The sequence below is a fragment of the Gadus macrocephalus genome, chromosome 9 (genome assembly GCF_031168955.1).
Source record: "Gadus macrocephalus chromosome 9, ASM3116895v1".
Taxonomy (NCBI): Eukaryota; Metazoa; Chordata; class Actinopteri; order Gadiformes; family Gadidae; genus Gadus; species Gadus macrocephalus.
Genome location: NC_082390.1, coordinates 9,638,320 through 9,650,274, shown reverse-complemented (window position 1 = coordinate 9,650,274; position 11,955 = coordinate 9,638,320). Strand labels below are relative to the sequence as shown.

General features: G+C 49.1%; 1 protein-coding gene across 1 annotated transcript; it reads left to right on the top strand.

The window, feature by feature from the left end:
* Window positions 1–1,093: 1,093 nt before the first annotated feature.
* fgf6a (fibroblast growth factor 6a) lies at window positions 1,094–5,577 on the top strand. Its single transcript, XM_060061713.1, has 3 exons — window positions 1,094–3,003; window positions 3,539–3,642; window positions 4,214–5,577. The coding sequence occupies exons 1-3, from the start codon at window positions 2,625–2,627 to the stop codon at window positions 4,388–4,390; spliced, it is 660 nt and encodes a 219-aa protein (XP_059917696.1). The 5' UTR covers window positions 1,094–2,624; the 3' UTR covers window positions 4,391–5,577.
* The last annotated feature ends 6,378 nt before the right edge of the window (window positions 5,578–11,955 follow it).

Genomic DNA, 11,955 nt, shown 5'->3' with positions numbered 1-11,955 from the left:
GGGTAAGGAGCTCGGCTCTGCTGCTCAGGCTAATCCGCTAATCGTTAGCTGACCCCTGACCTCGGCCGAGATGTTTTGACGGAAGACCAAAGTGCGTGACCTCTAAGGGGTGCACTCTAAGGGCGTGACCTCTAAGGGGTGTACGCTAAGGGCGTGACCTCTAAGGGGTGCACTCTAAGGACGTGACCTCTAAGGGGTGCACTCTAAGGGCGTGACCTCTAAGGGGTGCACTCTAAGGGCGTGACCTCTAAGGGGTGCACTGGTAGGGCTCTTCAGGGATAGGGTTTTCATTTGAAGGCTAACATAATTAATAATTAAGATGTGTGTTAAGGCTAACATTAAGATGATATTTTATTAATCCATGACATGACATTCGGGTCAGGACGATTGAAACAGGACTAGAGGCGGGTCTTTGTGCCAAGTGGTTAAACTCCCAACCCCGTCTGTATTAACCTGCTGGGATGCTGAGCCAGCCAGCCAATCAGAAACTCTGGCTGGTCAGTGTGTCCAAGAGACAGGAGACTGGGAGATAAAGCAGGAAAAGATGAAGACTACCACGTGGGATTTAATCCAGCCTCCCAGTACGACAACGAGTTGTGCGTCCTTACGATAACAAGTTGTGCGTCTGTACTATAACGAGTTGTACGTCTGTTTGCAATGACCGACCAACCTGTTGGCCAGGTTCACTTCAAGTGCCTCTAAACCTTTTCCAAAATGTACATATGTATTTATTTATTATACTTAAATAAAACCCATAAGCACACGTTAAGAACGGCTTTAGCGCTGTCTGGCCATATGCGAGTACAATGGTCAGTTTTGTAAAAAGGTGAGAAAGATACATTATTTGTATGAATGTGGTCTAGAAGCATCCAGAGATATAATTTATTTTAGTATCGTTTTACAACATTACCCTCTTATGTCGGCATCACCATCATCACCTGTCAGCCAATCACAGCCAAACGTAAGGTCTCATGCACAACGACCGTGTGCCGTTGGGATATTTGTTGAACTTTTCCTATTATTAGGTTTATAAATTCCATCAGAGATATTGATGGTCTAAAAAAATATTGACAAAATGGTCGGTAATATTGCTTTACGTTATTCGCTTATAACCACTTTTTCCTTTCAGAAATCTACAACATTGTTTGGGAGTCTACTAGATTATTTGGAGTTACTTGTTGGCCCGTAAATTGCTTGTTCCCATCTTCTTGATTTGTTTCAACAAAGTGCCCAGTTTATTACTATTGAACCTGAACCTTTGGAATACAATGGGTCTACAATAACCATATTTTTACGTTTTTTATCCAGACCCTTTGTTAATCTGTCATTTTTAAATTGTGGTAAATTTGTGCAGTTACCAAATAGATTTTATACTCAATAAACGAACTGCATTATATCCTCTTTGACTCATGATGTGATGGAACCAAAACGTCCACTGTAGTGTTCTGTACTGATACACAGTATAAAGCCTATCATCCAGCTCTGTTAGAAGTCCTTAGGCGCTGATTCCTTATTGTACCTATAGATTGTTTTTGCACTTTCTTACGACAAATGTACTTATGGTAAATCGCTGCGGATAAAAGCGTCTGCTAAATGCCCTAAATGTAGATGTAAATGTAGGTCAACGCTGACCTCTAGTGGACGACCGGAGAACTGCGCGCTCCGTTGACGCAACGCTGTCGGGAGCGCACTGACGTTCGGCGCGCCTCCGCTGCTGGCGGTCGGATGATATGACGGGCTTTCATGTCAATTCGAATGGCGTGCTAAAGCTAAGGGACGTATCTCGTTTCATGGCAGCGGGCTATCCGGTGCTATCCTTGATGTATTTTAAGCTATCGATGCGCGCCCTCTCTGGGTCGCCGGTTACAATCTGAAACACAATCCGGTTAAGAAGAGGTTCTTATTATCCGAGAGGGAAGCGCGGAGCGGCGGGGACGATTGGCCTGTTTCTACACCTACCTTCTAAATAAGGACGCGGCCGGCCGCCAGACACGTGACCACCTTCCCAAATTGGAAGCTGCCGAAGTGAACCCCCCCCCCCCCCCCCCCCCCCCCCCCCCCCCCCCACACACACACACACACACACACACACACACACACACACACACACACACACACACACACACACACACACACACACACACACACACACACACACACACACACACACTACCCAGATGTCTCGGTTTTCAGCAGCAGCAGGCGAAGTGACATGACGTTCTCGTGAATCCCACGCACTAATACCCCCCCCCCCTTCCCCGAGATGGTTGAATCGTGGGGGAGATGCGGTCCGTGTGACGTCACGTCGAGATGCTAGCAGGCCCACAGCTTGACGAGGTGAGAGGGGCACGTGGTAGGAGGCCCGTGCAGCCCCCGGAAACACCGCGGGTGAGAGGGAGCGAGCGAGAGGGGCACAGAGTTGCACAACATGGTCATCTCCACCTCCACCGTCGCGTCTCCACTCCGTCCGCAGCAGCACGAGCTCTTCCGTTTCATGCCGGGAGCCCCGTCGCTCCGCGCGCCCAAAATACTCCTCCGCCGGCATGCCGCCGCGGGAAGAAAAACAAGAGGCGCGGTATTTTTAGGGTCATTAATTCTGACCACGTGCCCCGAAGTTAAACCGGATGGCAATTGCGCAAAGGCTCCTCGTCACCAGTATGTCCCGCGAGGCCGGCGCGCGCCGAAGGACGTCGACTGCCGCGGGGATGGTTCTCCTGTGGCTCACGCTGGGGTCGCTGTCGGCCTCGGACTCGAACCCGCGACCTCCGGGCGGTGGCGGGAGGACCAACGTGAGCCTGCTGGAGCAGCGGTGGCAGCGGCTGTTCACCCGACCCGGGCCGGGGAGGCTGCACCCCGGGGAGCGGGAGCAGCGGCGCTGGGAGAGCGACTACCTGCTGGGCATCAAGCGGGTCCGCCGGCTCTACTGCAACGTGGGAATCGGGTTCCACCTGCAGGTGCGGCCAGACGGCTCGGTCAACGGCGTCCACCGCGAGAACCTCCACAGTGAGTCCGCCTCCTGATTCCTGAACGCCCGCCACGAAGTCCTGGTGTGTGTGTGTGTGTGTGTGTGTGTGTGTGTGTGTGTGTGTGTGTGTGTGTGTGTGTGTGTGTGTGTGTGTGTGTGTGTGTGTGTGTGTGTGTGTGTGTGTGTGTGTGTGTGTGTGTGTGTGTGTGTGTGTGTGTGTGTGTGTGTGTTGGGGGGGATGATTGTGTGTCGGTATTAATTGATGGATTTGAGTCTGACCATGTATTGAACCCTCGTATTGAAACTGTCCCCAGAAACCATGACAACCCACGTGGAAGTTCACGGGGCCTGACGGCGCTCTGACACGTGCCACTACTAGCTTTGAATATCAATAATAATGAATAATATACTAATAATAATTGTAGTTATTACTATTGTGTAATTATATCGTGTTTTTTGGAGGTTAAAGAGGCGCCCATCAAGTCCCGTCCACGGGCACGGACAGCACGATGCCGTGGTAAGGATGTCACGGACAGCACGATGCCGTGTGCTGATGTCACGGGTGTGTTTCAGGTCTGATCGAGATCTCCACCGTGGACCGCGGCGTGGTGAGCCTGTTCGGAGTGCAGAGCCGGCGGTTCGTGGCCATGAATCGTCGCGGCCGCTTGTACGGAACGGTAGGTGCGCTCACGGTGTGCGATGGTGTCAGCGTGTGTTTGTGCACGGTACATATTTTGCTTTATTTCTTGTTGTTAACTCATTAAGTTAATACTCAATTGTAAATATTGTTAAAAAAATAACAAGATTGGTGCTGTACATAAAAGTGTCTCTCTTCATCCTCTGGAAGTTAAATCCTCGTTGTCAATTCGTTCATTTCGCTAAGAAATGTGTGAAAGTGACTAAATGCACAGAAACCTAAGACTTTAAGAGCAGAATACACAGTTCAGATAGGGCTCAGGGACTAATTTACCACTCACATGCGGTCTCTGGCTGTCTGTCTATCACTCTTTTCTCTGTGTATCTCTCACCCTTTCCCTGGCTGTCTGTCTCTCTTTCCTCCGTCTATATCTCACCCTTTCTCTGGCTGTCGGTCTCTCACTCTATTGTCTGCCTGGCACTGACTCCTTCCTCTCTGTCTTTCTCTCACACTTTCCCTGACTGTCTCTGTCTCTCAGTCTTTGCCCTGGCTGTCCGTCTCTCACCCTTGTGTCCATCTGTTTGTATCTCACCCTTGTGTCTCACTCTCAGGCGGTGTTCCACAGGGAGTGTATGTTCAAGGAGAGCCTGCTGGCTAACAACTACAACGCCTATGAGAGTGTGTCTCACCCCACCTCCTACATTGCCCTCACCAAGCACGGCCGCGTCAAGAGGGGCAACCGGGCCACCACCGCCATGACCGTCACCCACTTCCTGCCCCGCATATGACTCGCGCCGGGACACCATTGGATACCACCGTGTTGGCACTCTGTTGGTCGCCTGGGGCCGTTTCTCAGGTAACCTGGGGCCATTTCCCAGGTAACGGGGAGAAGGCACCGTGTCGAAGTACGTTAACACAAAAAATCTTCTGTTCCCTCGTGTTGGGACTGAGGAGGGGGAGAGGGGGAGTTCCCTCGGTCCAGGAAGAGGTGCTCTGGTCGGGTCCCGATGGTTGTTGACGATTTGTCGTTGTTGGGCGATTTGTCGTTGTTGTTGTGGTTTCGGCCCGAGGGCGGTGAGAGCTGGCCAACATGGCGCTGATCTATTTCTTTGTTTGTCATTCGGCCCTCCTTAGCCCTCCTCCCTCTACCCTCCCCTAGCATGGGAGACGCAGAGCCCAGGTCAGAAATAGGACCCCCCCCCCCCCCCCCCCCCCCCCCGTCGAGGAGGTCCTCAGCTGATGTCACCATTACCCGACTGAAGTGAGCTAGGCCTGCGGCTCCTCTAGCAGAATCAAAGCGACCCCCCGTGTGGATTGGTTGGCGTTGCAGAGGGCTCCTCCTCCAGACGAAACACAGGCTGCTTAACGAGCACATTAAAGCAGCTGTAGGTAACATTGAGTTGTAACGAGAGATCAAGAATTTTTAGCTAAACATCCATAAAAAACTCCTCCCTCTCCAAGTTCCTCAACCATTGAAAAGCGTTGCATTGATTACTTACATGGCAGGCACGATTGCGCCCCCGAACCAATCAGGGAAGAGATGCCCTGATTGGTCAGAAATTAGCCAGGAGCGATAATCGAAATGGTCTCACAAAGCAGATCTGCACCCAACTCCAAACAGATATTCCTCCAGCGCATTTCACTCACTATTAGCTGATGGATGGCTATGGTATTCTGACCTAAATTTCCATCAAAGAATAGCTCTTCAATCTTCCCTACAGCACCTTTAACCTCTTATTAGCTGATATGCCCAGTCACACTTAAGCGTGTGGGTCCGATTTGCTGTTATGGAGTAACACCTTTCAAAGCAACCAGCCCATTGTTCTGGTCACTCCTGCTCAGTCGCTGTGTCGTAGGTCACTCCTCTCAGTCGCTGTGTCGTAGGTCACTCCTCTCAGTCGCTGTGTCGTAGGTCACTCCTCTCAGTCGCTGTGTCGTAGGTCACTCCTGCTCAGTCGCTGTGTCGTAGGTCACTCCTCTCAGTCGCTGTGTCGTAGGTCACTCCTCTCAGTCGCTGTGTCGTAGGTCACTCCTCAGTCGCTGTGTCGTAGGTCACTCCTCTCAGTCGCTGTGTCGTAGGTCACTCCTCTCAGTCGCTGTGTCGTAGGTCACTCCTCTCAGTCGCTGTGTCGTAGGTCACTCCTCTCAGTCGCTGTGTCGTAGGTCACTCCTCTCAGTCGCTGTGTCGTAGGTCACTCCTCTCAGTCGCTGTGTCGTAGGTCACTCCTCAGTCGCTGTGTCGTAGGTCACTCCTCTCAGTCGCTGTGTCGTAGGTCACTCCTCTCAGTCGCTGTGTCGTAGGTCACTCCTCTCAGTCGCTGTGTCGTAGGTCACTCCTCTCAGTCGCTGTGTCGTAGGTCACTCCTCTCAGTCGCTGTGTCGTAGGTCACTCCTCTCAGTCGCTGTGTCGTAGGTCACTCCTCTCAGTCGCTGTGTCGTAGGTCACTCCTCTCAGTCGCTGTGTCGTAGGTCACTCCTCTCAGTCGCTGTGTCGTAGGTCACTCCTGCTCAGTTGCGTTTGGGCAGTGTTTCGAATGGCTACGCTCTTTAAATCCTGTGGTTTTACACGGTGGAGACACAGGGATGTAGCGGGCCCTCAAACACCTGAGGTCAGCGGGGACAGGGATGCAGCGGGCCCTCAAACACCTGAGGTCAGCGGGGACAGGGATGTAGCGGGCCCTCAAACACCTGAGGTCAGTGGGGACAGGGATGTAGCGGGCCCTTAAACACCTGAGGTCAGCGGGGACAGGGATGTAGCGGGCCCTCTAACACCTGAGGTCAGTGGGGACAGGGATGTAGCGGGTCCTTAAACACCTGAGGTCGGCGGGGACAGGGATGTAGCGGGCCCTCTAACACCTGAGGTCAGTGGGGACAGGGATGTAGCGGGCCCTCAAACACCTGAGGTCAGCGGGGACAGGGATGTAGCGGGCCCTTAAACACCTGAGGTCAGCGGGGACAGGGATGTAGCCGGCCCTTAAACACCTGAGGTCAGCGGGGACAGGGATGTAGCGGGCCCTTAAACACCTGAGGTCAGCAGGGACAGGGATGTAGCGGGCCCTTAAACACCTGAGGTCAGCAGGGACAGGGATGTAGCGGGCGGAAATCTCAGCAGTAATTTGTGAGTGCCATTTGTTATTTTTAACCATTTGTATTTTATTTCCCTTGCATAATCCTTCTTAATGCTATTTGCTTGCTATATGGAATGCTCAAACCTTTTAGCTGTCAACAGTTAAGCATGTTATATACCTCATCTACTAACTTTCTAAGTCTTTTAGAAAGTTGCAGTCTCAGCTCAGAAGTGATGCATGTGATGGTTCACTTTAAGAGTTTATGGATGGATCGGATGTCACTTCCAGACGTGCAATATTCTTGGTTAGCGTGAGCGGATGTGCGATGTTGAGCGGTGTTTGAACTTGATTTATTTGTGTTTGTTTTGCCAAAGAAAGATTGGATGTCTTTGGATCCACTTACCTTGGGACAGGAATAACAGCGGTGCTTTCAAAGTGATTACCGCATTCTCGTCCGGACGGGTTAGCATGTCGGATCTCCAGCATGCACAAGCTACGGGGTGCACAACAGGTGGCCTCATATACATAGGAGGATGAAAGAGGATGTAGCAAAATACTTAGTCAGATATATTCAAACACTTCCAGGAATGGCGGAGTGAGAGACTGAAAACTGTGTTGCACAACTCTTAAAATAGGAGTGAATACCACAATGCTACTGATGTCATTGTCCAGGAAACGATGCACATCCAGGGATCGGTTCTGTTGGACAATGTGTAATCATGCTTGATGAATATTATTTTCCATTCATGATCACGAGAGGAGAAAAATCCCCAATGTGATTTGTATTAATGTGTGGGCAATATGGTTTCTGGGTCATGCTGTAATATGTTATGATGTTATGTGTACAGAAAATAAATCAAAAGGTTGTGGATGTTACAAAAGACACAAAAGGACAATGGAGAGACACAGGGGTTTTCTTCCAATATGTAGTGGTATATCAGTACATTCTGCTGATTATTTTTAAAACCCCGTCAATTTTGGAGGAAAAGATTTCTAAAAAGAGCTGGTTTGACTCCAGTTCCAGTCAGTTCTATCAATGATCGGTTCAGCCGCCAGTTTGGCTCCTTTGTGGTAACACCTGGACTGAAACTCTTCGGACTGGTGTCTGCGTGTGTGCCCACCGCCGTGGTCTTTTCACCTGGGTTTTCTATTCCTGCACTGGGAGAGGCAGTCAGAGGCCCTCCTTGCGTATACCTCACCTTCTGCCTTAGTTGGGATTATTAAGATGATTGTAAATAAAGTTTGAAACGGCAGACTTCTCTATCCTTCTTCATCATTTGGTCTTGAAAACAAAAGATTACGATGAAGTGTATGTGAAATAGTATATTATAAATGTTTTTCTTTATTTTTGTACGTATGTGCTGTGCACAACTGTAATCTGTTTTCCTTATATAAAAATAAATATGTTTTGTAAAAGGTGCTGTGTTTGTTTTCTACTGTCACTGCATTTGTACTTATTTTTGTGCAGATATATTGGATAGGAGTACATTTGAAGAATAAAAACGGATAAGATTGACACTAGGGGTCGCACCCAGCCCAACCTTGTTCGCAAACTCACGATCACAGCGATCGCGTCCAAAGGGTCCTCTGCATCCTCTTCCCGTTCCTCACTGTCCTCGGTCTCACGCATCTTTCACTCTTATACACTTGTTATTTTACTTACTTTCTTTATTTTATTGTATTTATTTTATTGTACTTTCTACTCTTACTTGCACTGTCGAGAAGAGCCTAGAAACACTGGAATTTCACTGCCAGCAAAGACTGCTACTGCATGTTTGTTCATTTGACAAAATAAAAACCTTGAACTTGAACGTCCTCCGTTCCTGGCTCCTGGACCAGTCCACAGTCATCTGGATATGGGTCCTTCTCCCAAACATGCTGATTCCTTTCCACTAGGGCTGAGTCCAAACTGGGTCGGGACTCCGACGTGGATGGTGGTATGGGGAGAAGTGGAATACTGTGTAGCAGATAGTATATTTCTATGTAAATATCCAGTCACTCAAATATTATTATATGCATACATAGGCGTCGATTACGCCGGGGACGCCGGGGACGCGTCCCCACCAGATTTCGTCATGAATCATTTTGTACCCACCACTTAAAAAAAAAAAAAAAAATTTTAATTATGGATAATTACACGGGTCTTCTCAATGCCTTGGAACGCTCCGTTCACTTGCATGGGCTCTTCACAACTTCGCGGTGAATGCTAGATATAAATTGACCGCTGTCAAGGAAAACAAAGGACTTTTTGCCTATAATGACGTCTTTGGTATCACTTCTCAAGAGGTCCGGTAACTTTTCAACCCCAGCGTCTTCGGTTGCTAAGCGACGTCAACGTCTTCGGCGGACTATTTCTCTGCTGATCAACACTACGAATGCTGGTAACAAATAAATTGTAACAAGCCACACCATGTGAAGTCATTTTTTCGTTTTGGCAAGTAGCCGTGTAATAAGCGGGATAATGTATAGAACGTCGCCGGTCGAATTTAAGCCCCTTCAGTGGGAAGCAATCCTCGCTGCGCGTCGGTGTCCTGTTCGCCCGGCGTCAACGACGTCAACGACTTTGGCGAATTATTTCTCTGCTGATCAACGCTACGAATGATAACAAATACATTGGAAAAAGACACACTGTGTGAAGTTATTTTTTCGATTTGGCAAGTAGCCATTACTAATAATACCAATACTCTTTGGCTGGGATGATGAGGCATCAGACAATCAAGTCATTTTAGCCTGAATACATAGGTAAGAAGCACCAGAGCAGTTTGCTAGTAGGCCTACCATGGACAGTATCAGAACGATAACCTGTTGAACTAAATGGATGTGGTAGGCTACACCACGGGATGCATCTGCAGACCACTGCCACATAAATAAAGGTAAGACGCGATATTTATTGCTTAAGATTTGCTGGTGCTGTGGCGAGGTCTTTTGTGTTTTTTTGCACTCAAGTGGTCGGCTGTTTTAACTTGCAATTGATAGTCGGTGGAGTCAGTCAGTTGACACAAAGTGACTTTTGGTCATTCTTGAATTCTGGAATAATTGAGGGGGGGAGTTCATGAGTTTTGGTCAGAATGCCTGATATAGGCTATAGTTTTGATGGAATGCGTGTTGTGAATTGAGAACAGCCAGCTCCTCATGTGATACAGCGTTCAGCTGTGCAACAAATATTTTTTTCTTTTTCAATCTTGATCACTTTTGTAGTGCTGTGTGTAACCACACCTTTGGCACTTCTGAACTTAAACACGCAGTTAAATTCCTTTCTTAGCTCCTCTTGTTTATGTTGTTAGCTTAGGGATCCCACCGGACGCGTACGCGCCGCGGAACGGCTGCGTCCTCTGCCCTGCGTCCATTCCTACCGGGCGCGTAACGGCAGCGTAGCGCTGCCTTGCGAGCCAGCCGTATTCACGCGAGATCACGAGATCACGAGATCACGCGATAATCCTAAACCTAATGTACTCACCTTCCACTCCCAAAACTATTGCAATTAAATGCCACGCTTTGTCCTTTCTGACATTTTCCTTATAAAAAGAATGATTTGGTACATAAATGACTTCATGTTGCTGAACTTCGACAATGAGTCTCTCGTCGTTCATGTTGCCGACCCTCTGAGACCCTTTGATTGATTGATTGACTGCTGACCTGGTGCCACCGGTCATGACGTAATAATGTTGATGTGAAGTTACATGAGCTGAGTATTGTGTTTTATTTTGAAAATTGACCGGATGCTCTATGGCTTTTACTTTTCACTTCCTGCCCGGCTCGACCTGCTCTGTCGAAATAGACGCGGTTTAGCAGCGGCTCGCGGCAAAAATAGAATTGGACGGAAAGATAGCGCCGCGGCGCGGCCCGCCGCTCCTGGGACGCTGCTGAAACGTTCCGCGGCGCGCCCGGTGGAAATGGTCTCATTGATTACAGTGGAAGCGATTAGCAGCGGTGACCGCGGCGCAGCCGTCCCGCGGCGCGTACGCCTCCGGTGGAATCGAGCCTTTTACACCGGGATCCCACCGGACGCGTACGCGCCGCGGAACGGCCGCGTCCTCTGCCCTGCGTCCATTCCTACCGGGCGCGTAACGGCAGCGTAGCGCTGCCTTGCGAGCCAGCCGTATCCACGCGAGATCACGAGATCACGCGATAATCCTAAACCTAATGTACTCACCTTCCACTCCCAAAACTATTGCAATTAAATGCCACGCTTTGTCCTTTCTGACATTTTCCTTATAAAAAGGATGATTTGGTACATAAATGACTTCATGTTGCTGAACTTCGACAATGAGTCTCTCGTCGTCCATGTTGCCGACCCTCTGAGACCCACCGGTCATGACGTAATAATGTTGATGTGAAGTTACATGAGCTGAGTATTGTGTTTTATTTTGAAAATTGACCGGATGCTCTATGGCTTTTACTTTTCACTTCCTGCCCGGCTCGACCTGCTCTGTCGAAATTGACGCGGTTTAGCAGCGGCTCGCGGCAAAAATAGAATTGAACGGAAAGATAGCGCCGCGGCGCGGCACGCCGCTCCTGGGACGCTGCTGAAACGTTCCGCGGCGCGCCCGGTGGAAATGGTCTCATTGATTATAGTGGAAGCGATCAGCAGCGGTGACCGCGGCGCGTGCGCCTCCGGTGGAATCGAGCCTTTAGCCATATCATGTCACGTTGTCAACATTGGATACATGGAGCAGAATTTAGTGGGTCATGTCCAATGCTTTTTGAAAACGTTTTCTTCATAAAACGTGCCAGACCGAATTTGTATAGGCCTACATTTTATTCCTTAGTAATTAGCTACATGGCTATGCCGTCTTTCAGAACCTTTCATAACAGGTGTTATGGTGCGTTTTAATATCCATCCGTCTCGGAGGTCCGAGGACGTTGCCTAGCGACACGCACAAACACGCTCCTTTTCCTCGGACGGCGATCTCGCCATCTCGGTTGAACTCAGTGGTGACCGAGCGAAATTCCGAGACAGAATTCAAGATGGCTGCGCCCATTGTGACTTGAAGTATGAACTGTTTTCATTGTGCTTGGACCACTTTGGTGGTTTAAATGGTAATTTCCATCACTCGTATTACTGCAATACCTTACTGCGTCCGTATCTCTGCCTATGTACACAAATATATTGTATTTGTGTACAGCACTTTGGTCAACTACTGTTGTTTTAAATGTGCTATATAAATAAACTTGACTTGACTTGACTATGGCCAAGAGCCGACTTATGCTGCTATCCATTTTGATGGTAGGCTGGTACGAACGACCAGCTTCAGCGAGAACGTGACGTATTTCCCTTGCTCCAG